The 23649-nt window shown below is 42.8% G+C and overlaps 1 protein-coding gene across 1 annotated transcript in view; it reads left to right on the forward strand.

Moving 5' to 3' along the window:
• kcnk10a (potassium channel, subfamily K, member 10a) overlaps window positions 1–20635 on the forward strand; it is a 37443-nt gene extending 16808 nt beyond the window's left edge. Inside the window, exons 3-7 of the mRNA XM_070925937.1 lie at window positions 6788–6905; window positions 13278–13438; window positions 15562–15754; window positions 17635–17777; window positions 19958–20635. Coding sequence (XP_070782038.1) covers window positions 6788–6905; window positions 13278–13438; window positions 15562–15754; window positions 17635–17777; window positions 19958–20635 — 1293 coding nt within the window. The remainder of the gene's footprint in view (window positions 1–6787; window positions 6906–13277; window positions 13439–15561; window positions 15755–17634; window positions 17778–19957) is intronic.
• Window positions 20636–23649: the final 3014 nt, after the last annotated feature.

Raw genomic sequence — 23649 nt, forward strand, 5'->3', positions numbered from 1 at the left:
AACCGAGAAAGTCGGGGAGGGTCTCATTTTTTAAATGATGTTACACTGCGTTTACATATTGGCAATAAAAAGTGATTAATACATTTTTACATATGTGAATTGTTGCATATTGCTACATATAGTACATTTAAATCTTTTTTTATATTCTCTTACTATGTTTATTGCCATGCACAAAAATACCAAGCCAAATTCCTTGTATGTGAAAACTTACTTTGCAATAAACCTGTGATTTGATTTTTGTATGATGCTAACTAGCAGTGGAACTCAAGAGTAAACGCTGTGGTGTGCAAATAAAAAGGCCATAGAATCAGACAAAAACTGATAATTTCTTATCTATCCTCTTTTATCATTATTTATCTTTATTTAGTGTGACATGTGCTGTGCAAAAGTCCTTGAGGCTTGAAGTCCGTGGCAAAATATACAAGTCTGTGACACAGTGGAACTTTTGATCAAAGTTTGACTCTCTGTGGATGAGGTGCATCAGTTGTGTCCTTGTGTTTGCCCTTCAGCTGGCCACACAGCTTTCTGTCACACCCTGAGTGTGGCTCATTACACTGAGACTCCATCTGCCAGGACGGACACTCGCAGGGCAGACTGGCACTGAGTGTGTCACCTGCTCCTGATATCAGCATCGTCTCTGTGCCCTCTTCTTGCACCTCAGCCAAACTCATTCATTGTGCAGAGGTACACACTGCAGAGAGGAAGCCACAGTGGTATGGGGTGATGGATTGGAGAAGTCTCAGGAATTTTACTTTTCACAATCCCCTGAGAGGTGTTATGCTGCGTTCCAGTTCCAGTCAGAGGTCGGAATTTTCCAGTTGAAATTTCCAACTTCCGACCTCCAAGCATTCCAGGTGAACAATGGCAAATGTAAACAAAAAACATGGCTGACCATGACAAACATTGTTTGGCCAGTGCACACACAATTTAACTCTCAGCAGTGGAGCCTTCTTGCATATACAGTTGAGGCCAAAATTATTAGCCCCCCTTGTGAAATCAGACAAAACCCTTGATTTCTCCATGGAAATGACCATTAACAACAAGTGTTTATAGTTTATTTGTTTACAAAATATCAAAGACAAAATGTCCACAAAGTTTGATTAGGATATTTTATTGATGCGTTGAAACAAGAAAAGGCAAAAATGACACAGCCAAAATTATTAGCCCCCTGGCCATTAATAGTCAATAGTGTACCGTTTCTGAGCCACAACTGACAACAACCTCTTAGAGTAGTTCTTTACAAGGTTGGCACATGTCTCTTGAGGGATTCTGGCCCATTCTTCCATTGCAAATTGTTCCAGCTGGTCCAAATTGCATGGTCTCCGAGCATGGACATTCACTTTGAGCACCCGCCACAGATTCTCAATAGGATTGAGATCTGGGCTCTGTGCGGGCCACTCCAGGACCTTGGTTTTGGTGTCCTTTAAGAACTGTTGGACCAATTTTGATGTATGCTTTGGGTCATTGTCTTGTTGGAAGACCCAGCGACAACCTAAGCCTAGACTAAGAGCAGATTTCTTCATATTATCCCTCAAAATGTCAACATAATTTTCTTTTTTCATGATGCCATGCACCCGAAAAAGGCTGAGGCTGCAAAACAGCCCCACAGCATGATGCTCCCACCACTTGCTGACATCTCTGACTATTTTCCTTTCCAGAGTTCTTGAAATCTTGCGCTTTCGACCATGCCCAGGTTTGTTTCTTACAGAATTTGTCTCCTAGCAATGATGCAACGTACAGCTGTTCTAGACACTGTAAAACGCTTGGAAATGGCAGTATAGCCTTCCCCCTCATTATGAGCCTCCACTATCTTCTTTCTGAGCTCAAGACTGATTTCCTTTGTCTTTGGCATGGTGAGTAAGAGTAGTCCCTCTCAATAATGTGTTCCAAGTGCCCTGTTCCTTGAGTCCCTTAAGTACAGAGTAAAGCTCAATGCTGATTGAATGCTCAGGTGTTGTTAGGAAGCCAGTTGACTGCACAGGTGTGGTTTGATAGCTGATTGGTTGATTAGGTGTGTTTTAAAAGCAAAAATTCACATGGGGGCTAATATTTTTGACCACCCCGTTTTTCACTATATTTGATATAAAGCAAGCCTAAAATTTTATTTCACATTCCACAATGTACCAAAAGCTACTAAATAGCACTGGTGAATGTTGATTATATCAAGTTTTATCAATGATGCAAACATTGGGCAGAATTTTAGGAAATAAATTCCATAATTCCTGGGGGGCTAATAATTTTGGCCTCAACTGTATAAACAAAACAGAGGAGGAAATACGACGCATGAGGTAACAGACGCAATTACACATTTTATTTTACGCCACTTTTATACTACGTATCTAAATGAAGTTAACTAGTTAACGTAGGTTTGGGAGCAGGGCCACGCCTCAACCACACCTCAATTAACCTGTCAAGCCTACTTATACCCGGCAAACCATCCAGCACCGTTTGCCTCAGATTTCTCAAGGACAGACAGCCCATGCTTCACGCATGATCGCACAGTTAAAAAAACTTGGCCAACGCCGAAACTTCTTTCAAACTTGATCATGGATCCAGAACTGCAAATCAACTTGCCTGATTCTGATGACATCGATTATCCTCCAGCCGCTACACAGCAGTCTGACCACAGCCAAGCATACCAGCAGAGCCGCGTGTGCTCAGTGGTTAACATACCACGGCCCCGCCGGCATCTCCACTCAAGCTCCCCTAACGAGATCTCTCCGACTCCCGGTAGATCTCAGGCCTCCTCTCCTTCGTCAGTAAGGGCCGAAAACCACGGACGCTAAAGGCATAGGCTCCAAAACATCTCATCATCACAGGCAGCCTCCCTCTCTTACAGTCACCGTTTATCCACCGCGGTGCGGCGCGCCCTCCTCTCCGGTTCAGCCATCTCCGCGTCCATAAACGGAGCCCGGCATCCAAGACTGGACCGTCGCGCGCCTCCAACGATTCCTGAGAGGGAAGGGCATTCCCTTCCACCGCAACGACAATAAAGCAAGGTTGTTTCATCTCTACTTGGCCTCCATCAATACTTCGGCAACGGAAACCACCGGGCCTCCAGCGCTTCCAGCTTCCTTGCCAGGGTCAACCACCGCTAGCATCGTCACGTGTGACGTCACAGGACATCAGCTGCCTCCACCGTCTTCATCATCAGCCTCCCCTGGTGGGGGACAGGTCGTATTTCCCCCTGTGCCTGCTCCCTCTGTGTCCGATATGTTTCAGGCGATCTCAGCTTTCTTTTCATCCCTGTGTTCGCAGGTTTCACAAAACTCCCATGCACATACATCCTTTCACTCCATCATCCCTTCTTCTACCCTTCAGCTGCTTACAGTGCTACGGCTTCTGCTCCTTCTTTTTCTTTCACAGCCAACACTGCAGCACAAGAGTCCCATCCAGCAAATCAAAGGGCCGCACCACAGGCTAATCAAGTTGGCGATTCTCAGCCTCCTCTTTCATCCCCGCCACAGCATGCACAGTGCTCCACCACTTCGCTCACGTCCGTCTTCCTCCCGCAACACCCCAGTTGTTAACCGTTCCCGTTCCCGTATCACCCGCCGCACCCCCACCTCCCATCATCCCCAGGCCAGCAGACATACGTCCTTCAATTAACGTCCCCATGCCGAAGGGAGTCGACAAACGAGGAAGGCCAATCCTCTATCAGGGAGGCAGGATGGTATGCAATAACTTCAACCACCTGGGCTGCACCCTTTCTAACTGCCGTCTCCTGCACGTCTGCTCCTTCTGTGGAGGTGCTTACGCAAGGAGCGCCTTCCCCCACAAACCTGCCACCCCTGCAGACTGACTAGCACGGCACCTTGGCATCCCAGTTAAGGTAAATGTCATTGCTATGGCGCTGCAAAACCATCCCGATAGACAGTTTGTTCAGTTTCTCGTCAGTGGTTTCACACATGGTTTCCATCCAGGCATAGAAATGCTCTCCGACACTTCCCACATCTGACACAACTTTCAGTCCGTGCTCAAAGAACCACACACCGTTGACACCCTCTTGGCTAAAGAAGTCAAAGACGGATTTATGATAGGCCCATTCAACATCCCTCCTTTCCCAGTGTTCCGTATCAGCCCAATAGGTGTTGCCACTCGGAAATACTTCGGAAAAAAGAGGCTCATAATAGAGCTGTCCTCCCCACACGGCTCACACATTCCGAGCATCAACAGCGCCATTCCTAGTCCAGACTTCTCCATGCAATATGCAACCATCGATCATGCTATCACCCTCATCTGTTCGGCAGGCCATGGAGCCTGGCTTTCTAAAGCAGATATCATCAGCGCATTCAAAGTCTTGCCCATCCATCCAGACTTCTGGCGTTTTTTCGGGGTTTACTGGAAAGGAGCCTATTATTTTTCCATGCGCCTTACTTTCAGTTGCAGAAGCAGTCCCAAGATCTTTGACTCTCTTTCAGAAGCCCTGTGCTGGATCCTCACTAACAACTACAGACTCCCTTACATACTCCATCTTCTCGATGATTTTCCTGTCGTCACTCCACCTAGATCCAAAATCATGATCTTCCCCTCCTCACCTCGGGTTCACTATTCTCACAACAGCTTTCTCAGACCTTGGCGTCCCTCTTTCCAATGAGAAAACCTCGGGGGCCTAGCACATCCATAGAGTTCTTAGGTATCACCCTGGACTCAATCTCCTTACAGGCATCTCTGCCCTCAGAAAAAATACTGTCGAACTATCTCCTGGCAGACAGATGCACCAAACGTCAGCTACTAGCCCTCCTTGGCCACCTCAATTACGCCATTTGCATAATCCCACAAGCAAAATCTTTCCCGTCCAGCCTTTTGAATAAAGCTGCAGCCGTCCCATCTCTCCATGACAGAGTAGTGTTGGACGATGCATGCAAAATGGAAATGCGTCTGTGGCAACATTTCCTGTCTTCTTGGAATGGCATTTCCTTCTTTTACAATGACTTCATTACTCAAACCGAGGACATTCAACTCTATACGGATGCAGCTCCTTCCATAGGTTTCGGTGGCTACTATGGGGGAGATGGTTCGCTTCCGCTTGGCCCCCAGAGTTCAAATCTCTCGACTCTGAATCTCCTTCTTCTGCGCTTCACGAGTTATACCCCATCGTCATAGCCGCCATCCTTTGGGGGCATGAATGGTCCAGGAAATCCCTACTCATCCACTCCGATAACACTGCAGTCATAGAAATCCTAAACAAAGGTCGATCTCGTTCTCCAGCCATCATGCAATTCCTGCGCAGACTCACATTAATCTCGGCTCAACATCAGTTCATCGTCAGGGCAGCACAACAGTTGTCACAACAGCATCACTGATTCATTATCTCGTTTCTCGACACTTGGCCCCAGAATCGGATGTTCATCCCACACCAGTTCCACCGTTTTCAGCCACAACATTCCACTAGCTCCACAGCTGGAAAACCTCTGTAATGCTTCTCAAGAAGCCATCCTTAACAGCTTCACTCCAAGTACTCTCTCAGCGTCCACAGCTGCCAGACTGGACATCTCAGATCAAACCATCCAGGTTCTCGGCCGCTGGTCATCTCAGGCATACTGCTCCTACATACGCAACAATCTTAACGATCTCCATCAAGCTCATACTCAATTTGGTTCAACTTAATCTGACTCTTTTGGGGGGTCTGTAATCAGCTCGGGTGGAAAACACACCGAGACGGAACCCCCACACTGAGTCTTTCTCCGCCCTGGTCTTCACTATGACCTCCCAGACAACAGACAACATCTTTCTTCCACCCCTCCCCTTTACGTTCATTCATCAGTCTCTGACATTCAATACTAGAATGTTCATTAAACCTGTAAATGACATTGTTGTGGTGTGGTCCTTGCTAGTGAAATGAAGTTGACTAGTTAACGTAGGTTCAGGAGCAGGGCACGCCTCAACCACACCTCAATTAACCTTATACCCGGCAAACCATCCAGCACCGTTTGCCTCAGATTTCTCGACCCACCCTCCCTTTCCCGTTCCCTCTTATCCCTACCTCATCCCTCCCTCTGCTCATCCTTTCCCACATCCCTTCATCCTCTCTTCCATCCTCCCCATTGTTTCCAGTTTTACGTGCATTATTCTCTGCATGTGCTGAAAATAAAAGTAATTACCAACCATACCTGCCTGTATCTGTGCTGAAATTGGGTCCCAGATTGTTAAAAGTTAAAATTGAACAAAGAAATACAATACCAGTATAAAAATACTGGTGTGTCTATACAGGGGTATAGGGTGTGAGGACAATGTTTCTCTTTTAGCAATGATTTACCACTTTTGAAAACTAAAATTGTGTTTCATGTTCAACTCACTGGCTAGACGGTTCCAAACTGTTGACTTATAACAGTTATAATGTCCGTGCTGTTCACCTACATGAATATGATGGATGTTGCTAGTCAATGATTGTGACGCATATTGCAAACAGCTGATCAATCGGACAATAGAGTGCAACTTCCTTTAGTTTAATCAGTCCTCTGACAGTTTGAATAAAACATGAACATTATAAGCTGAACAATCTAATTCACTGCAAACCTTTGTGTGATTCAACATATGTGACTTATGGTTAACACTATCCTCAACTAGACAACAGTAGCAGCAATAACTACAGCAGTATCAACACCAACATTCCATCAGCAGCATTTGAAGTATTTAGGAGTGACAACTGTCTCCTCAGAGCACAGCAGACACTGGAGAGTGGAGCATTGGTAATTCTAGCAAGATGCTGAATCCAAAGCACAGTTAGACAATCCTCAACAACCAAGCTTTTCTTATGTGCCTCTGTCTGTACTTCTCTTCCCAGTACTCTGTGGAGGCTGTGAATGCCGGAGTGAATCCCATCGGTGATACCTCCTACAACTCCAGCCACTGGGATCTGGGTAGTGCCTTCTTCTTTGCTGGAACTGTCATCACAACCATAGGTACTGTGATTATGGCATTACTCAATGGCTCACACTTAACAGGTTAAATTAATCTCTGTACTTGCAATGAGGGCTGACTGCACAAAATCATTTTCTCTGTACTCCACCATCTATGAATTCATGGGATATTTGCTGGCTTTCTCCTTAGCTGCTTTGATGGTCAGTTTGTGAGGAAATATAGATTTAAGAATGGATTTACAGCATCAGCAATCCGTCAGATTAAACCAAAATTCAGTTTCTGGAGGGGCTGTATTGTTAAAGTATGGTCCACATTATCTCCACTCCGGATCTAAACTATATAGTATATTTTAATAACTGATAATAAAACAAAGTCACCTGATGTTTGGTTCATCCGCCTTATCAATAATCCAGCATACCATGACCCTCCTCTGCAATCTGGTACTATGGGAAGCAATTTAAGAGAGAAGAACTGAAGCACAAGGAAAAACATAAGCAGAATTACAGACATGGTAATAAACAATCAAATTGACTTGACTTGAGCCCTAGACAATGCAATCCCTTGCTCCACCCTCAGGTCATCCTGTGAAACTGACAGAGGCAAGTTAGACAATAAAAATAAACATGCTTCTGATGCTTTGTGTGTCAATCTTTCAGCCACAGTATCGTCAGACCTGACAGGACATTGAATGAGTCACTGCACCTGCTGAGAAACCATAGGAATAGTTTTCCTCACTCTTGTCAGGTTGATTACTTAGTTGAGTAATCTGAATTAATTGGGGAAAGTCAGTCCAAACCTGCCCTATTACCCTATTTAAGTGTGTGTGCAGAATGCACACCAACTTCTACTTGGCCCTCAAACAGATCTGAGTACAGCACAATATTATATTTTTAATTATTAAAAGGGACTTGCAAAACCTTCAACCCCATCCCTAGAAAAGTAGCAAAGTTACCAGTATTACTGTCATTTGAAAAAGAACACTGAAGCTTGAATGAGTCTACTGCACCAGTATCACGCAATATTGTGACTTTATGATCACCAACCAAGGAAACCAAACCCTCACAGATGAAAGGCAGGTAAGACTCTAAGGCTACAGCGATTTATTTTATTAAAGCGCATGCAGATTCACCCCTAGTTTTCATGTACCTCCATGGGAGGGGTACTTATTCACCACTCCATAATACTGCAGGAAAGCAACCCGAATCTGGCAACTCCCAGGCTGTGCTTTGAGCAAAAATTTTAACCAATTTTAACTAAGTTTACAACAAAAACAGAAAAGACGACCCAAAAAGATACCTCCACTTGCCTACCAGGGAACACTGTCAACAGTCAACACTTCCCTACCCCACAGCATAACACTACAAAACAATGAGTCTAAGGAATAAATCCCAGACCACAAACAAAAGTTGCAAAACATATGAAACAACTTTTATTAAAGCAAAACTTCAAACAACTGTGTAGTCCCTCCAAAATGCTTAAAGACAAATAAAGGCATGTACTTTTGCGCATGGCAACTACCAACCAGGCAGATTGTTGACTAAATGTATGAAATGGTCAGTCAGTGGATCAGTAGTGTTTGTGAGTGGATGTGTGAAAGTGTTGTGTATTATGGTATACCGTGGTAAAATGAAGATAAGTGCAACCAAACCAAACAAAAGAAAATGTGTTGCAAGAGAGAGAGAGGAAGAATGGGGACGGCTGATCCTAAATTGATTTGGTTTTTAAATTATGTTTGAAACATACAGTACGTGTCACAAACATTGTGTGAAGCTAATACTATTTCTGCATATAGCTAATAGCCTCACATAAATGGAAAACAAAAAGTCTGGTTGAAATATTCACTCATCATTGACCATAGCTTTGATGATCTCGGAATGTCAGTCTTCTAAATTAGATGTTCTTAGTCCTGGCTGAAACCCAAGACCCAAGAAACCCAGCAAAAATACCAGGCCGTGGCTTGCTTAAAGTGACTATAGACAACCCCCCCCTCCCAGCATTCCCAAGTGGTATTATTGTTGCCGCCACTGTCACAAGTTTCAGATAAGTTTTCCGTTTTCCTCAGAGCGTAGCAGCTACCAACAACACAGGACACACTGTATTTGTTTCCACTCCACTTTCGGAATGAGAAAGTTTGAGTATTGCTTCACGCAAAAACAAGTAACTACCACTAGCAGCCTGGCTACTGTCCAAAGCAAGAAACAACCGTAAGAATCCCAATCTGATCAAGAAACCTTGATCTCAGCGCTGTGATAAAGGCAGAGTAAAACAGCCGGTAGTATTAATAAGTAGGCAGGTTTTGTTACCTACTGATCTAGTAGAAAGAATGCTAACTGAATGCACAAACTAACCCGACACACATGCCGGAGAGAAAGAAAAAGACAGTGTTAATGTTACAGTGATAATAAATTCATGATGCATCAGCAATTTCATAATAATAATATAATCTTGAAATAATGTGATAATAACCATTAAATACAACATAAAATGATAATATAAATTATGATAAGTAACATTACACAACAATGAGGGGTGAGGGCAGACTGGGCCACAGAAGAGGCGAGCAACAGGCCCCCTTAGCAACACGACCAGAAACTACCACCCCTTTTCTTTTTTGCTAGTTTAGTTTAGTGTTTCGTTTTAAGGAGGTCTGGCTTTGAGCTGCTGAGGTTTTTTTTGTTGTGTGTTCTTTTTTTCCCCCCTTTATAGAGTGAAAGAGGTAGGTAGGCCCTTGCGTTGCCCTTGGCTAGAAGAAACCAATTGTTAGTTATACACTAGGGTTGGGCGATATGTTAAGTTTTTCCAGCCTGCCACAGTCAGTCCAACAGCCAGCAATTCAGAATCAGAATCAGAATCAGAATCAGAAACTGTTTATTGCCAAGTAACATACATTACAAGGAATTTGCTGTGGTCTGAAGGTGCTATTGTTTTGATAACAAATAAGTAGAATATAAAAGCTAAAATAAGAATAAGAATAAAAATAAAAATAAAAAATAAGATAAGATAAATAACAACAGTGCAGTGACCAGAATAAAGTAAAGTGTCCAGATAAAGTGTCCAGTAGGGGGTGGGTGCGTTAATGTAACGCAGTGGGGACAGGGGTGATGTACGTTAATATAACGTATAGCTTGTGTTTGTGTTCTGGGGGGGGGGTCAGTGAGAGTTTGTCAGTTTGACTGCAGAGGGGAAGAAACTGTTTTTGTGGCGGGAGGTTTTGGTCCTGATGGACCGCAGCCTCCTGCCAGAGGGGAGGGGGTCGAACAGATGGTGTCCGGGGTGGGAGGGGTCGGCAGCGATCTTCCCTGCTCTCCTCAGGGTCCTGGAGGAGTACAGGTCCTGAAGAGATGGGAGGTTGCAGCCGATCACCCTCTCTGCAGAGCGGATGATACGCTGCAGTCTGCGTCTGTCCTTGGTGGAGGCAGCAGCGTACCAGACGGTGATGGAGGAGGTGAGGATGGACTCTATGATGGCAGTGTAGAAGTGAACCAGCATTTTTTGTGGCAGGTTAAACTTCCTCAGCTGCCTCAGGAAGTACATCCTCTGCTGGGCTTTCTTGATGAGGGAGCTGATGTTCAGCTCCCACTGGAGGTCCTGGCTGATGATGGAGCCCAGGAAACGGAAGGACTCCACAGTGTCCACTGGAGAGTCACACAGGGTGATGGGGGCGGGTGGGGCTGCGCTCTTCCTAAAGTCAACAACCATCTCCACTGTCTTTGAAGCGTTAAGCTCCAGTTTGTTGCTGTTGCACCAGGTCACCAGGTGGTCAATCTCCCACCTGTAGGCAGACTCATCCTCTCCAGAGATGAGTCCGATGAGGGTGGTGTCGTCCGCGAACTTCAGGAGCTTGACAGACTGGTGACTGGAGGTGCAGCTGTTGGTGTACAGGGCAGCTGTGGTGGTAGGAGGTGTGAGAGTTCAGCCCCAGGTGTGATGAGGGGGTTGGGGCTGTTGGGCAGGAGCTGGAGGGTGATGGTGTGGGGGATGGTGTCAGGACTGTCCCATTGTCTTTCAAAGCGACAGTAGAAGTCGTTGAGGCTGTTGGCGAGGCGTCGGTCGTTAACAGAGTTGGGGGCTCTTGGCTTGTAGTTGGTGATCTGCCTGAGCCCCCTCCACACAGAAGCAGAGTCGTTGGAGGAGAACTGGTCTTGTAGTCTCTCTGAGTACAGTCGTTTAGCTTCCCTCACCGCCTTGCTAAACTTGTACTTGGCTTCCTTAAACTCCGCTCTGTTGCCACTCTTAAACGCCTCTTCCTTTTCCAACCTCAGCTGTCGCAGTCTTGCTGTGAACCAGGGTTTGTCGTTGTTGTAACTCACCCTGGTCCAAGTTGGTACGCAGCAGTCCTCACAGAAGCTGATATATGAAAGTTTCCAGGGAAGGAGAGCAATGCCGTCGCATCACTGTCACGTCATTACACCAGCTGCTGTTGATGTAGAAACAAATACCTCCACCCTTTGTTTTGCCGGAGAGGTGCGCGTCGCGGTCCGCTCGGAGAAGCTGGAATCCGTCCAGCTGCAGCGCCGCGTCAGGAGTTCTTTCCCCCAGCCATGTCTCCGTGAAGCACAAAACAGCAGATGAATAAAAGTCCTTGTTTCTCCTCATCAGCAGCTGGAGTTCGTCCATCTTATTCCCCAGTGAGCGCACGTTAGAGAGAAATATTCCGGGTAGCGGTGTGCGTTGTCCTCGCCGGCGAAGACGCACGAGCGCACCGGCACGTTTCCCTCTACGTCGGCGTTGAGCTGCAAAGGTGAGAGCACCTTTGACCAGAATGTCCCATAAAGCAGTTAAAGGTGCCAGAAATTCGGGAAACAAATCCACTGGAGTTGTTCCCCTGATGTTCATGAGCTCTTCTCTGGTGAAAGAGCTCCGTGAACCAAAACAAAAAACACTGTTTACAAACAAAACAAGGCAAAACAATGCGCTCCAACAGACCGAGGCAGCCATCCGCGGCGCCATCTTTACCAATATTCACAGTTCCAACAATCACCAACTCCGTTTTGGTCTAAGTAAATCCATAATCCACCAAATTAGATGTGAAAATATTCTGGCTGTAACACACTGTGTTCCCCTGCTGCCTCTCTCTGTCACCACTGGCCTCTCTGCTTTATGCACTCCTGAGTGCTTTATCACTCTTCAGCTCCATGTTCAGCTAAGTCCACTACCCTCAACAAAAGGCCGACACCCACCAAAACGCTGAGCCCAACACAAAGTTCACATAACTTGCTTGCTAAGACAGACGACTTACTAGCTAGCTAACGTAGCAAAATATTGTCTTGAGTGAATAATGTCAGGTAATTCATCCACACTCCCAGGGCTAATCTGGCTAATAACTTGCCATTTGCTAATCACTTTATCAGCCCACAACATAAACACCAGATCCATGCAGCAGCTAAGTTACAGCTAGCTGGCCAACATTAGCTTTCTCGCTAATAATATGACCAGCACAATACTACCTGATGATAACTGATCCATGATACTGATGTATTATGACAAACAGCGTTTGTTTTTAGCCAACAATAAATGATGAAATGGTACAAAGCAAATGTACATTAACGTTATAGGGTTGCTTTTTTGGGAGCGATTTTATTTGGCTGACTGAGAGCCGGTGCTCAGCGTCAGGCTCTTGGTCGTGAGTTAACCCAGAGAGCAACCTGTTGGGAGTGCATAATGTCACCTCCTTTGGAAAACTGTCCCGAGTCCTTTACATAGAAATCAGTCCACAGGCTGTTACAGGCAACCGAGAAAGTCAGGGTCTGAGTCAGGTCTAATTATTTTAATGACGTTACACTCTGTTCACACATTGGCATTAAAAAGCGATTAATACATGTACATTGTTGCATATTGTCACATATGGCAACCCTTAGAAGTCTTGGGCTATTTTGGCTGTTTTTGAATACTTTGGATGTTGCCTTATACACCACTCTAAAAAATGTTTACCATGCCAATGTTTGGTATATTTTTCTTCTGCACAACATCACCTGTACCTGTATGAATTATATTTTCACTTTGGCATACTGTATCAGCATGTTGGACCAGCAAAAACATGCTCAATGAAGCATTTTAAAGGTTGCAAATGTAAACACAGGTTGAAAATATAACATGTGAAAGGTAAAATTGAGAAAATCATATCCAGCAATATACAACAACTTACAACCTGTAACCACTGGACGCCAGCAAAGACAAGAATTTCAGTGGGGGATTAAGTTACTCTTCTTTCCCACTTTTATTTATGGTGCTAACCCGGCATCTAGAGAACAATTACAGTTTTTATTTAAATTTTAAACACAGGAATGTAAGAAAATGTAAGATACTCTGTTAGTAATTAAAGTAGATGCATGATGTATAACCACTGCAATGTGTAACTACATCTGCCCCGTGCTTTTGTTTACTTTTGCTTTTTGTCTCCTTTTCTCCACCAGGGTATGGTAACATTGCCCCAAGCACTGAGGGAGGGAAGATTTTCTGCATTCTATATGCAATATTTGGTATCCCGTTGTTTGGATTCCTCCTGGCAGGCGTTGGGGACCAGCTAGGTACCATATTTGTCAAAAGCATTGCCAAGGTGGAGAAGATGTTCCGGGTGAGTCACAATGTAAATGTCCTATTATCTATGACTCAGCTTTGTGGAAATGATATGGTTGTGAAATACATATTTTTAATGAAGTTCTTAGGTTTAAAATATGAGCAATAGACCAGAGGACAAGACACCCAGTAATATTTAACAAAGACAGACACACTTAGCACAATTTGTTCATTGTCATGTCTTAAGGTTAGTGATTTTTCTATGTTCAGTTTCAACATGAAAGCTGTATCAGGGTTTATTTAAAATACTGTCCTTCAGAGACATGGAAGGTTATTGAAATTACAGTGACAATGAACATACTCAGAATGTTGCAGTCAGAACATTCTCCCTCTGTTAACATACAACGTTGCTTGAATGTTCAACAAGTAACATTACATTGACAGTGTCCTTAGATGTTCTCAGAATATTACAGTGAGGATATTCTTCTTCTGTTAACCTGAGTACGTCATTTTCACAACATCCTGACAAAGTTTTCAGTTTTCTGAACTTTCTGAAAACCTTCTACCCTTGTTAACATGGATGTAGTAAACCTAACGTTATACCACTGTCAACATGTAACCTTGCAGGAACATTAAATTGACAACATCCTGACAAATTAATAGAATGTAGTAGTCAGAACATTATGATTATTAAACATTAATCTAACCAGACCCAGGACGACACAGGAAGCATTGGCTAGGTTCCTACTTTTGTCAGCATGTTGCATGCTCTTTGTCTAGCTCTGTTTTTATTGGATTTTTAAAGGACATACTGTATGTGCCAGAGCCAGCTTTTATTATTATTTTCCGTAAACTGCATTTAGGTAAGCTGTGAATTTATCAGAATAAAGTCACTAAGTAGCCATTGTGCAGAGAGCGTCGCATGACGTATCAAATATTAGACACGCTCTGTGGGCGTGGGGTGAATCTGTAAACAGTTTGTTAGTTCAGTTTCAGTTATGATGACAATTGGCACATTGTTCCTGATCTCTGAAAAGAGGAGGGCATGCAGGAGAAGTGGGCTAACACAGACACCACTGACGGTATAAATCTCAGTACCAATATTTTTGTGACAAACACAGATACAGATAGTAGCTTTGCCTAGTAAAGATTGTTTGTGAATTATACATTTTACTTTAACACAAAACATGGCAATTACTCCATAAGAGACATGGAAGGTTATTGAACTTTGAGCGAGGCCGCAAGGTGTTAAGTTCCTCTCTCTCTCTCACTCACTCACTCACACACACACACACACACACACACACACATACACACACACACACATATAGAGCATGGTTCTGCTCAAGTTTTCTGCCTGTTTAAAAGGGAGTTTTTCCTTGTCACTATGTCCAAGTACTTGCTCATGGTGGGAACTGTTGGGTCTGTAAATGATATTACAAAGAGTACGGTCTAGGCCTGCTCTATGAAAAATGCCCTGAGATAACTTCTGCTATGATTTGGTGCTATATATGAAATTGAATTGAATTGCATTAAGTGTGAGAGACCCAAGCTAGTACTGCTGAGAGGTTTTGCTAGTTTGGTCTCTTCATAGAAAGACAAAGCAAAGTAATTCTGCTGAAATTCCAGAGCCAGAAAAAGATAGACCTGACACCTAAAAAATCACTTCAGGTCGCAGTTACATGCTTAAACCGTAAGTGCAGCATGACCCATTATGCAACCAGTGCGGCTGTATAGATTCAAATTGAAGCATATCTGTTCCAAAACAGAGACGTGAGACAAGACAATTGAAAAAATGGGACTGAAACACATACCAAAACAAAACTGTATGATCTACATGTGAGTCTGTGTGTCCTTAGCTTAAAAACCTTGGTTCACTTGTAATTGGCCAGCACAAATGTTAACAAGCCAAAAATAGAAAATAAAGAATACTTCCACCATGGTACAAATAAAAGGAAACAAATTGTTCCTTGTTGAACCCTCCTCATGGCCATATACATTGAACATTCTCATTATAATCAGTGTTCATGCTGATGCGATAATAAAGCCACTGTGACTGATTCAAGTCCCCAGAAGGTTGCCGCCAAGGAGTTCAAACTGTCAGAAACCTGCTGAAAACGAGACAGGTATTATTGCTTACACCGTTAATACTTTGTGTGTGTGTGTGACTTTCTCTCACAGAATAAACACAACCAGATCAGTCAGACTAAAATCCGTGTGGCCTCCACCCTCCTCTTCATCCTGGCTGGCTGCATCTTGTTCGTTACCATCCCAGCTGTGATCTTCAAACACATTGAGGGCTGGACAGCTCTGGAGTCTACATATTTTGTCGTCATCACTCTGACAACAGTTGGAATAGGTGACTATGTGGCAGGTGAGAGCTTGTCATTCATAGTCGAAATATTCAGGAATGGAAATACCTGACCTGTTTTGTTTCTAACATATTATCCATCACATATTAACATTTGTAAAAGAAGAAAAATACTGTAAGAAATATGTTAAGAGCACAAGTTCATCATGAATGCAACATGCTGCACATGTTCATACTGTTTTCTCATTGTGTATATCAAGTTCATTTCATACTGTTTGTACTGACTTAACCTGAGGTGGAATCTGAATCCATAGTAAGCAGAAAATATTTTACCACTTTAGTATGTGCAGTTTCAGTGGAGTCACGGGCCCTGAAAGAGATTGAAAAGATTCAAAAAGATTACTGTTAAATGTGTGGGCTGAAAGTTGCTGAGACAAAACTCTTTGTGGTATTTAATGGAAGGTGAAAGACTGGTCAGGGATTATTTAGAGACCCTGGATCAAAGTTTGGTTTCGTAAGTAGAGGTGGTAAGTGACAAATTAACAATATTCAGCACTGTAGGTACCAGAGATGGCCAGAGATCTTTTAAAGCTAAAGTTTAGCTTAAGGGCTTGAGTCCAAAAAAAGCAGGGTGCTGCAGCGCTGCGGTGAAGCGCTTGTGCAGTAAGAGAAAAATGCTACACGTCGGTTTTGTTTCTATGACAACAATATCTTAACGCTATATTAAGGGGTTGACTACACAGCTAACAACAAGCTTAAAAGGCATAGGTTGATAAAAGCACAACACTCACTAGCAAAATTCTGTGTCCTGCCGTTCTGGTCTTACTAATGGGCTTTTTCTGTCTCTGCCTCTCCAGCACCTTTCTGAAAAGTTCTGAGATTTTCAACTAGAAGAGCTTGGAACAGCGGAGGGCTCTGATAAAAGACATTGGGTGCAGCGTCCTCACTGGAAACAATTGAAACTAACTAGGAATCAGCATAAGAATGTTGTGCGACCAGTTCTGAAGTCATTTTGTATCTAATCTCATCTATTTTCCTACAAATAAATTAAGAAATCATCAGCCATAAAGGGTGAGGAGCTAACAGACGCCGGTTTAGCTACAATGTCAAAAAGAAATCTTGGATTGTGTTTATAGTTACTGATTTGTGGAGAGAAATAAGCTGCTTTGGCCGCAGACAGAGCACTTTTGTAATTCAATGCACTCTCATGTCATGCAGGTTTACAGTTTTTATTCACATCATTCACGATCCAACGATCCACGACTCCAATCTACAGGCATTTTTGACACCATGTGTTTCATCAGCTGACCATTTAGTTTTGGTAGAAGGAGGTGAAATTGAATCCAGGAGGATTGAAAGGGCTGTGTTTGAGTCACCAGTACAATTCAACAGGCTCTGTCCCTGTTGTGAAAGGAGTTCACTAAGTGCAGTTCACAGCATCCACATCAAATTTAATGGAAATCCTTGGACTATATTGTTAAAGGAAAACAATCAACAGTATTTCTAGGGGGTTACCAAAATTATTAGCAATCATTCTCCAAGGATCATTAATATCCTTAGAGAATTTGGTGGTAATCATGAAGTGTTGAAACTAACTGACAGCTAACAGCATTGCCATCCTGTCACAAGTGAAACAAAAACTCATCACAAAAAACAATCACACTAAAACACATTCAGTCAATGGGAAAAGCAGTTGTTGACTATTGCTTTTCTTTAAAGCAGAATCCATTAATGGACTTACAGACCCTGTATTGGCTGACAGTGTCTTTACCTTTGATGAAGATGATCCCTGACTGTGACTACAGAACCAAACACAATGAACTCATCTGTGAATTTCTCATTGTCTGAGCTTCATTCCTTGAAATGTTTAGGTGGAGATGCATGCTGGCAGCAGCAAAGTGATGTACATTTCTTCATTCATTCATGTCTTGCTTTCTAATCAGGGGGAGACCGGAGGATTGAGTACCGGAAGTGGTACAGACCACTAGTGTGGTTCTGGATCCTGGGTGGTCTGGCCTACTTTGCTGCAGTGCTGAACATGATTGGTGATTGGCTGAGGGTGCTGTCCAAAAAGACAAAAGAAGAGGTATGCTCTCATAAGGAATGATTAATGCTGATATGATGAAGATGTTGACGCTCGCGTTATATTCCTGACCAGGGTAGGGCAAACTTTGGCATCTTCTGATTTATCACTCACCAAATAGGACTACAACCAATAATCATGTTTATTTTACACAATTTATTAATTATTTTGTATATGAATTGATTGATTTCGTCTATTAATGTCAGAATATGTTACATCCTATCTTATCACAAGCTATCAACAATATTCTGGAAATACTTTTTGTGATTAAGATCATCTGTCTGGTCTGGTTAACATGATCGTTTTATATATGGACATCTTGTCTGGATGAGGAAAAACACCTTAGTTAGTGCAGGTGTAATTGCAGAACGTAGTGCAATCTGAATGCAATCGGATCAGTCAACAACATGTTGGCAGGTCACCTGCATTGTTGATATCAAGCTGATATCAAAAAGCTACAGGCAAGTCCTTCATCTGTCCATACAGCAGCATCACTTCAGGAGACTTGAAGGGCACCTACGACGTGCAAGAACGGAGTCACGCGAGGTTTAGCCGAACTAGCACTACTGCTAGTAAACTTTCTCACTGGCTCTGATTAAATTCTCAGTGTAAGTAAAGTTGGCCTAGTTTGCAAGGCTGACCAAAAGTAACCTACAGAGGCCTTCTGTCACATGACCTCCACCTTACACATTGCAGTGGGAGATTCCACATCACTTATTTTGACCTGAGACTCACCCTGTTTGTTGACAAGTTTGTTGACGATGGCTGGCACCATGCCTACCTAATTTGCATATTGAGAACAAAATACAATACAGGATGAATAAAGCTGATTACATTGTTTACTAACACCAGGTGTAAATGCAAGAGCCTATGATCAGATGGTATTATTCAGACATGTATCAGATACAGATCACATGTTAATGGAAATGGGGTCTAAGACAACATTACTGTGTACAAAGTAACAGGTGGTGAAAAATATGTGTTGGTTGTTCTTGAATATTATACTGATTATGATAAAAATTGCTGAACTAACATACATACTACATAAAAGTAGTCAGTTAATGATCAGAATCAGAGAAGAAAGCAATTCAATTTTTTATCTGTGAACAAACAAATAGACTTTATGCTTGGTAAATGATGAGAATAATTAATCCATTACAAAAGCATTGATTCATTTTGTTATTGTAGTCAATTCCTGTAGTTGCACTATTAATAGACTAAGGCTGTCACTTTAAAAAGTCAAATTTGAACAAATTTGAATTAACAATTCATTCAAACAAATTCAAAATTAGTTTGAATGAATGAACTAGAACGCTCCCCATGTAGCATATGCATATTGTATTTTACAAGCCTCTGGCGAGGGTTCTCAGCTGATGTTCTAAGTGAGCTCCTCCAGAACTAAATTATAAGTAGGTTTCACCTCTAGGGCACAGATGATCATGCTATGTTTGTCTTTTTTAACGGTGAAAGTTGTAAAATCACAACTTGTTTATGTGGCGTTTAATGTCATGTGTCGTCTCCCCACGTGCAAATGTTCCACCAAAACAACGTTTCCCCCCAGACCAGAAACTATTTTGCAAGGGCACCGTCGCTGCATCTTGTGCTTAGCACTGCCCAAGACAATTTTGATTGGTTTAAAGAAAAACAAACAAGCCAGAGCGTTTTTTTTTCCCTGTCCCAGAACAACAATGGGTTGAGCCAGACCTTTCTCTGGCTATGCGAGACAACAGCCTCACCTTTATTAGTCATTAGTCAAAACCCAAAATACTTCCACATACTACTTCTGTTTCCCCCATTTTTATTAGTATACTTTAATGAGTTTTACTGACTTTTACAGGTCAATAGGGAATGCAATAGGTCAAGCTGGTGAGCGCTCTCTGCTGGACTCAAAGCAAATTACTTTAAACTGTCTGTTCGCATGTTATACGATGCAGTAGATCGCAACTTCTTTATCTTGCATCCCCCTAAAACAAAGCAATTTCTATAGGGTCCCTCGATCGGCATCATGATCCATTGGGGGGGGGGGGTCCCAGCCTTCAGAATGAGTACCACTGATGTATGTTTGAAACACATGATTGGGATGAGCTTACGTTTCGTCACTGTAATCATTATGCAACAGCATTATTTTTGAAAAAAGTATATATGCACTGATAACAGATTTGTAATAACTGTCTTTGGCCAAGGTTGGAGAGATCAAGGCTCATGCAGCAGAGTGGAAAGCCAATGTGCGAGCAGAGTTCCGGGAAACGCGTCGGCGTATGAGTGTCGAGGTCCACGACAAGCTGCAGCGAGCCGCCACCATCCGGAGCATGGAGAGACGGCAGCTGGGCCTGGACCAGCGGGCCGTGTCCCTTGATATGTTGTCCCCAGAGCGCCGCGCCATCTTCAACAGCCTGGACACCAACAGCTATAAGACCTCCTCGCAGGAAAGCATCGACACCAAGCTGAACAATCTTCGGCTGCGGGGAGCCGAGCAGTGTGACCGGCGCTCTAACCACCAGACCACGTCTGAGGACAACATTTTTAACCGCCTGGGCTCTGTCACCAAGCTGGCCAAGCGCAACAGGAATCGGGACCTGAAGAAAAACATCCCGGATGAGACTCGTCGGCCTCACAGCGAGGCCTACGGCTGCAGCACGCCCACTTTCGACTGCAGCCCACACACTGCAGATGAAGGGAAAAAGAAGGACGAAGAAGAGGAAGAGAATGAAGACAAGGAGTGCAACACTAGCTTGTCTGATTTTCCACTGTTTGTGGAAGCTTGCAAGCCTCAGAATGGGTTTATTCCGGAGCAGACCAAAGAGAAAGACAGTGAGAAAACACTTAAAACAAAAGATCTGCATATTCAGATGGGCCCGTAGACAGTGTGTACTATGAGGTTTTAAAAACCACCATTAGTGCCTTAGGTCTCCCTTATTCCAGTGTGTGCTTAAGCAGGGACAACACCTGTCCCTTTGTGCTATGTACTGTAATTTTCACATATTCACTGTGCCCTATGTATCTCATTGACACACATTGTGTTGTATGAATGCAAGACCTGGTAGGGTTTCTGCAGCTGTGCTATGCCAAATGATGGTCGTATTTATACATTTTTTTTAAAGAAAAGTCAGCTAATAGGTGTTCAAAGGATAACAACTTGAGTGTTAGTTTTGCAGCTTTAGCCATTCTTTCTCTCAGTTAAGATAACATTGTAGTTATTGAACTAAAGTAATTACTGAGAACCAGATGCATAATATCTATGAGGGGCAGTTTGACAATTTGTTCACTCAATAGTTAGTTTTATCATCTGCATAACGGTACTGGATGTGTTCACTGAATACCTCCTGCTTCATGTTAGCATACACGTCGTGCTCGCCAAAGTTTTGGGTCAGTTCTGTATCCTTTGCACATCGTGCACAGATCTAGACAATACACAAGGTGTCTGTTTGAATCACACCATCACTGATTCATATGTATATAAAACATTGTTTTTGGTCCTCATACCTTATTGCTTTGTGTCCGATGTGTATTTTGTGTTTTTGTTGGTCCCTCCCAGATAGTGTCATGCTATTGATTTAAGCAGCAAAGTTGATTTAAGCAAACACCTGCTGATGTTGGTGTGGCAGAAAAACTTCCCCTCTTATGTTTGACTGAAGACTTTGCCCTTGTTGATATCTAGGAAGACACGTTTTGTGTTTATTGTGCCTTGCCTCTGCGTACTTTGTTGTAGTCATGTTGGCATGGTCCCAGATTTCAGCAACCAACTTGATGTAACATAAGTATAATGTTAGCATCTCTGATAGAAATGGTGGCCAACACTATGTTGTTTTCAGATTTATTACAACTAGACCAGATTTATCAATTGGAATAAATCTGGAATTATCCTTGAACATAGAAAGGGGAGGCTGTCAGTCACATCCAAGATGTGTTAGCTGTACAAGCTGTCAGCCAGGAAAGTCAGATTCATTCTGGTGGGAGATTGGGGCCTAGATGAAAGCTGACAATGCAGATTAAAAAAATAACAGAAATTTGAGAAATGCAGCCATTCTCAACATTTTTAAAAAGTGTTGTTTGATTTAAATGTAACACTTTCCCTATGTGTGTGTTGTCATGCTGTTTTTCATGTTGCCTATTGAAACAAAATTCTTAAAATGTGCATTTAAATGTGAATGAAAACAATTTAGAACATGCCACATGTTATCTGTGCATGGTCCCCCAATGTCCAAAAATGCTACCTAGATCATGACCTCTTTGAACACTATCTCAGGGCTTGTTGTCCTAATATTTGTTGTTGACATTGTCTAACAAGTGCTGCATTCACACTTTGAAAGGATGAGGGGATAATAACTGCACCTGCGCTCTATGAAAATTAATGACAACAGAATGGAAGATAAGCCATAATGCAAGAAGATGGACATTTCCATACTGTACACAAAACACCAATGAAGTGATGGATGGGTTTGAGATTATAAAGCGCACTGCTGTTACTGTGAGAATGTATTGTGTACTTGTCATTGTACTTGATTTAAGTATATCCACAGACTGTTGAAAAACATATGATGGATAACCCGTAAGTTCCTCAAGGGACATTTTGGAGCTTGGATTTGGGCTTATCCCTCATCCACAACCTGGAAAATACAGATTGGAATAAAGCGTAAGGAGCCTGGATGGACCTTAGTTGAAACAAACAAGTGGCAACCACCACAGCTGAAACGGTTGATAGGCTGGGACACCTGTAAATCAAGCAAACATGCTCCAAAACATACTTCTCTAGGCGCCTTAATACCTCGTTGGTGGATTCTCAAACTCACCCTGACGACACACAGAAGAAGGGAAATTAGCTCTTCAGAACCAAATTTCATGTGGAAAAAAAACTGTATTCCTGCAGAAATGTTGGGACTTTCTGAATGGAATTCTATGCAGTTGGATACTTTTTGCTAGAGGTACTGCCTTGTGAGGCACTTCTGCATCGGCTGCAGCTCTCAGCCATGATGGTGGCTGCCTGAGCAGACAATATTATTCCCACAAAGTACAATACATTTTAATACTCGCTGTGTACCATTAAGGGAAATATGATACCAGATGCATAAAACTGTGAACTGTACCACTGATTGTATTACAGTGATGTTATGATGCTCACGTTGTCTTTCTCATGTATTCACTATCTGTGTGTGCACACTGTCTGATCCTACTGTTCACATTACTAAGTGTAGTGTGAATGCAGCAAAAGCAAGGACTACATGTGTTAAAAAATGATAAAAATGATTCTAAGAACTACAAAAATGTCAAAACTTAGAAGAAAACTAAGACATGGAACAAAAAAGGCATGCTATAATGCAAAACTATATTACGATGTATATGGTGTTGATTGTATACCACCACATGCTTCAGAGGATGATGCTTACCATGTTTTTTTTTAATTGCCCGTGTTAAGACTCACAAGCAGCACATGCTCTGTACTTGGACGTTGCTCACAGTATCTCTTGTGCAACCATTACATTATATGTAGTGATTGCCTTTTGGAAATAAAGATCACCGAATTAAGTGCTATTTCAGGGTATGTGGCAGTGCATTTCAAGGTCCTTGATGTGGGTTTGAGTCTCATGTCTCTAACTTTCACATCTACTATCAGAGGCTTTTATCAGATCAGGATAGAAAAAGGACAGATCAGTTTCACGGTCACTGCCTGTGACCTCTCCTACACTGAAATTATCCCCTGGTTTTAGCTGTTCATTCCTGTGTGTACCTCTGAAAACTCCATAGAGGATGTTCATAGAGCTGTATCACCTTCAGCAGGTCAACGCTTGCATTCAGATGAGCAAGGTGAAATTGTGCCTTAGGTACTAAGGAGAAACAAAATTGTACCAGAATTCAGTTTGAACTTTTAATAAGAGCT

Source organism: Enoplosus armatus, chromosome 19 (assembly GCF_043641665.1).
Source record: "Enoplosus armatus isolate fEnoArm2 chromosome 19, fEnoArm2.hap1, whole genome shotgun sequence".
In the NCBI taxonomy this organism is placed as follows: domain Eukaryota; kingdom Metazoa; phylum Chordata; class Actinopteri; order Centrarchiformes; family Enoplosidae; genus Enoplosus; species Enoplosus armatus.